Here is a 5,000-nt window from a genome sequence, read left to right as displayed (position 1 = left end):
CATTTTTTTTTAAAAGTAAATAAATATGTATGGTTGGTTTGTTATTTCGTAATTATGTTATGATGTGTGTTATGTATTGGCAAACTGTCTAACATAAACTTTGAACCTTCCAATATCAATTAATGGTCAAGATACCGTGCACAAAGACAAATGCAATATCTCCCGAGTGTTTTACCAACTGAGCTGTTGAGACCCTCAGGATCGTTTAAAAACCAGCCGATTAATTTCAGAGTTGCGTATTAAAGAGACGCGACTGTAATCTTTCCACGTCTTTCACTCTCTATCTCTCGTCTATTCCCACCCTTTCACTCCATCACTAAGCATTTTTGAATTCTCATTATTTGATTTATTTTTTTTTAAAATATGAATTTTTCTTCTTTGACTTATGTAGAACGCAGTTATCAATCACACGAAGATAAATTTATTAGCTTTGTTTCGATATTATATTTCCATGATGAACTTTTTAAAAAAGTTACTTTCGTTACCGTTCCTCGCTGTTTTTCATTAAAAAGATGATTTTAGTTGTGGAAATAAAAATAACCGATCTGTTGATGTTTTGTTTCCTATTCACGCCTTAAATAATGACATCTGTTGCCCTAAAGTGGCACTTAACCTTTTTTATTTATTTTTTTGGCTCTGGCCTGACTTAAATGTCGAGTGTGTCGTTTTAAACTTCATGAAATACATTTTGATTAATTTTATTTCCTTTCAATTTTAAGCTTTACATTTAATGCTTCTTTTCGAATGATAGAATGATATATTGTAACTTTTTATCACATTTCCCACAACATTGCCTGAGCGCTTATGTGTCTTTTTGCTTGTCAGGCTTTTTAATGTCATCGTTTACTTGTCTCCATGTTATATATAGTCTTGTCTATTACTATTACGACGGTGCTTGGGTTACTAGAAATATTTACCTACGCCTTACCGCTGATCCCGTACTTCAAAATGGTTTAAACGATGTTAAAATATTAAATTACCCATATTGGTGTAACTTTATCATTGCAGATAAAATGCTATTTAATTATTTTTTTAAACTTAAACACGGATCATTATATATTTTTATCATAGGCCAAATATAGATTTGTTCTGTGCTATATATATATATATATATATATATATATATATATATATATATATATATAATATATATATACATATATATATAGGTATGTGTGTGTGTATGTGTGTGTGTGAGAGAGAGAGAGAGAGAGAGAGAGAGAGAGAGAGAGAGAGAGAGAGAGAGTCATTGTAAGGTCTCCATTTTCGTTACCGTTCCTCATTGTTCTATGTGAATACCGTTTAAAACTAGTGCCGCGCTGAGGACCGGACCGAGGACCGGTCCCACGGTCTTTTAGCTGTGAACCGTGGTCCAGTCCCAAAGAGGAAGACCGCCGGCGGTCCTCACTTCTTATCACCTTTCAACGGTCTCGCGCCATACTACTTCCCAGCGATTCGTTGCCTCGGTCCTTTGCCTATCTTCCACCAATCACCACCCATCCCACTTAATTAATCGCACCCACCCCCCTTTGCCATACACTAAACGACACAGACGACCATAGAGGCAGACGACCACCTCCCTCCACTCCGCAAACCGCCCTTTCGTGTGTGAGATGGGGGGAACAGGAGGCGCACGCCTTGGACGATTCCATTATACGGGGTAACATTTCAAAATTTACTACACCATAATGATCGCAATGACAATGATCTATGATGAAGGCATGACCCCTCTTCTCTAATGGGTTATTGTTTGAAATGTATGTGACTACTAAAGATGTGTGTGTGTGTGTGTGTGTGTTGTGTCGAACCTAGCAAGTTGCAAGTCTGATTTTTTGTTTTCTTTTGTCCATCTCTTGTCGCCACTCCTTTCTATCGCATTGTTGTCATTTAAAATAATACAATAATATTAAAATTTCGTTTGGTGTTTTAACTAATCAAGTAATATGAGTTTCATTAGTTTCTTCCGTCCAAAAAAACCAGTTATAACGTCTGTATTTTTAAAAGGTCCAATAGAATATTTGGGGACCCCGATAGCTCAGTTGATAGAGCACTCTCTTTATACGCAAAGGGCCAGAGATCGATCCCGGGTGCAGTCGATTTTTTTCTGAATCCCTGTCTACTCAGCAATGAATGGGTAGCTGAGTTTGTTAGATCTGGCGAAAAGTCACCATCGACCCCTCTTATCACCTCATCCACCCCCTCTTATTATAACTTCACGTCTCTCTCTTACTCTTCAATGCTCGCTGCCCTCTAATTGTGTGTGTGTGTGGGGGGGGGGGGGGTAGGAGTTGCGTGTGTGTATCAACGCCACGAACAACTCGATCAACGCCTTGGGCGATGCCATTATCTCCGTTAATGGGGATAAATTTCAAATTTTATTAAATTATCGAAGTAACAATGAAGTACGGTGAGCAAATAAAGAAGGCATCACCCCTCTTCTCTAATTAGGTTACAATTTGAAATGAGTGTGACTACTCCGTGTGTTTTACTCCTGTAGGCCACGGTTTTCATCGTGTAGCGGTCTTTAACGGTTCAAGAATGAACGGACCGGTCTAGAGACCGGAGACCGGTCCTTGCGGTCTTCATTTCCCAAGGACCGTAGGACCGTGGTCCTTAAGCTTGCCAAGGACCGCCCCGCACTATTTAAAACCATTTTGGAGTACTACTATATTTTCATTATTTAATTCTAAATTTCTTATTCGTAACGTATTATTATATATAAAAGGAATGATACAAATGCTACCATTGATATTACTAACGCATGTTACATTAATATGCTAATTATTGACCCCACTTTTTTTTCCTCCTGTACCTCTTCCCCTTTCACTCCCAACAACTTATCTATCCACCACGCTACTCATCTCGACACACACCATCTGACAAATTAGGATGCCCCTCCATTGCCCAAATCCCCACCCCCTGACCCGTCCCTCACTTCCACGTCCCACTCCCCTGCCCCCGTGGCCCCCCAGACCCCTCCTCTTCGTCCAGTTCCTTGCTCACCCAAATGGGACCTTAAGGTAAGAGTGCGCACCATTCCATTGAGACCCAAAGGCCCTAATTATGCTCTTTTTGAAATATTATTAGTGGAGAACCTGCTATTATAATATTGTATGGCGGGGAAATAAAGTCTATTACGAACAGGCTCTCGTCTATTTTAATTGTTAATACTAATATATTGTGGAAATTAACATAGATCGAGACTAATTTTTTTAGCCATAAACGATCAAAACCGGTCCGGTAATAAAGTCTGTAGGCAATAGAGCAGGCCAGATAGCGATTCATAACATCAAAGGACCGATTATTATAAAGTGTTGTCATATATATATATATATATATATATATATATATATATATATATATATATATATATATATATATATTGCTTTCCACTTCACTTGTATATCTATTGACGAAAATATTATTCTGTGCCCACATTGAAGAAAGTAGAAGTACATAAATGAAATAATATTTCGATGTAAATTCGTTCCTCGGACCATTTTGGAAATATTGAGATAAACATAAATAAATTATTCTCTCTCTCCCTCTCTCTCTCTCTCTCTCTCTCTCTCTCTCTCTCTCTCTCTCTCTCTCTCTCTCTCTCTTCTCTCTCTCTCTCTCTCCATGTTCTCTTCTCTTCCCTTCTCTCTCTCTCCCTCTCTCTCTCTCTCTCTCTCTCTCTCTCTCTCTCTCTCTCTCTCTCTCTCTCTCTCTCTGTATGTATGTATGTATGTATGTATGTATGTATGTATGTATGTATGTATATTTTATGTCTTTTCATTTTTCTCTCTATCAATATATTTTATCTTTGTCTTTCTACCCCCCCCCCCCCCTTTTTTTTTTCTCTAACATTTGCATGAAATGATTAACAAAACAAGCAAAAAATCAGCACCGTTCTCTATAAATGGATGCTGAACCAGTTAATATCATCGTCTCCAAATATATTAATTTTCTATGTTCATGCATGTTTCTTGAAAACAGCTTACATGTTTAGTCCCTATATGTCTTTCTCATGTAAATATAGAAGCGGAGAGGGAGTATTGAGTAAGGATCCCTGAGACTTTCTATGAAAAGAAAGAAAAAAAAAAAAAAACGGGACGGGAGGGGAATGTTTTAAAAATTCTAGTGAACACCTAATGATTTTGTCGAGATTGGAGATAAATGTTTATTTTGTAGGCCAGATGGTATTTGGTGGGAATGGAACGAAAATGGCGAATGCATTTACAATAGATATTTTAAAGAGGATGATGATGATAATCGTCATCATTATTGTAACCACCACCACCACTACCATCATTATCACCATCATCATCATCATCATCATCATCATCATCATCATCATCATCATCATTCCATAACACTAACAAAATTGACAACATAATAAAAGTATTAATAACAATAATAATAATAATAATAATAATAATAATAATAATATAATATATAATTATAATAAATAATAATAATAATAATAATAATAATAATAATAATAATAATAATAATAATATAATAATAATAATAATAATAATAATAATAATAATAATAATAATAATAATATATAATAATAATAATAATAATAATAATAATAATAATATAATAATATATAATAATAATAATAATAATATATAATAATAATAATAATAATAATATAATAATAATAATAATAATAATATAATAATAATAATAATAATAATAATAATAATAATAATAATAATAATAATAACAATAATAATAATAATAATAATAATAATAATAATAATAAAGAATAAAGATCGTACTGCTGATAATTGTGATATAGATAAAAACGATGATGATTATGGTTTTCCTGACTACCATATAAACTACATTCCTTTTTTTTTTCTTTATTGTCAGAGTCACCAATACACTTTCTATCTTTAAAAAAAAAAAAAAGTAGGAAGACTTGAATAAATCATTTAACAAAATAACAGATGTAGTAGGCCTTTATCTTGTAAAGGACTCTCCTTTTTTGTGGTAAAATGGGA

The 5,000-nt window shown here is 34.3% G+C and overlaps 1 protein-coding gene across 12 annotated transcripts in view; it reads left to right on the top strand.

Moving 5' to 3' along the window:
- The window catches only part of LOC144976807 (multiple PDZ domain protein-like), a 302,900-nt gene that overhangs the window by 216,862 nt on the left and 81,038 nt on the right, over positions 1 to 5,000 (top strand). For 6 of the 12 annotated variants that reach the window (XM_078921356.1, XM_078921348.1, XM_078921304.1 and 3 more), the window contains one exon: positions 2,889 to 3,020. The exons of the other annotated variants lie outside the window; for them this stretch is intronic. In XM_078921356.1, the coding sequence (XP_078777482.1) occupies positions 2,889 to 3,020 (132 nt within the window). The remainder of the gene's footprint in view (positions 1 to 2,888; positions 3,021 to 5,000) is intronic. 12 annotated transcript variants of the gene reach the window in all.

The sequence above is a fragment of the Berghia stephanieae genome, chromosome 1, assembly GCF_034508935.2.
Source record: "Berghia stephanieae isolate SIO BIC M18660-M18661 chromosome 1, UCSD_Bste_1.3, whole genome shotgun sequence".
In the NCBI taxonomy this organism is placed as follows: domain Eukaryota; kingdom Metazoa; phylum Mollusca; class Gastropoda; order Nudibranchia; family Aeolidiidae; genus Berghia; species Berghia stephanieae.
This window is presented reverse-complemented; position numbering and strand designations above follow the sequence as displayed.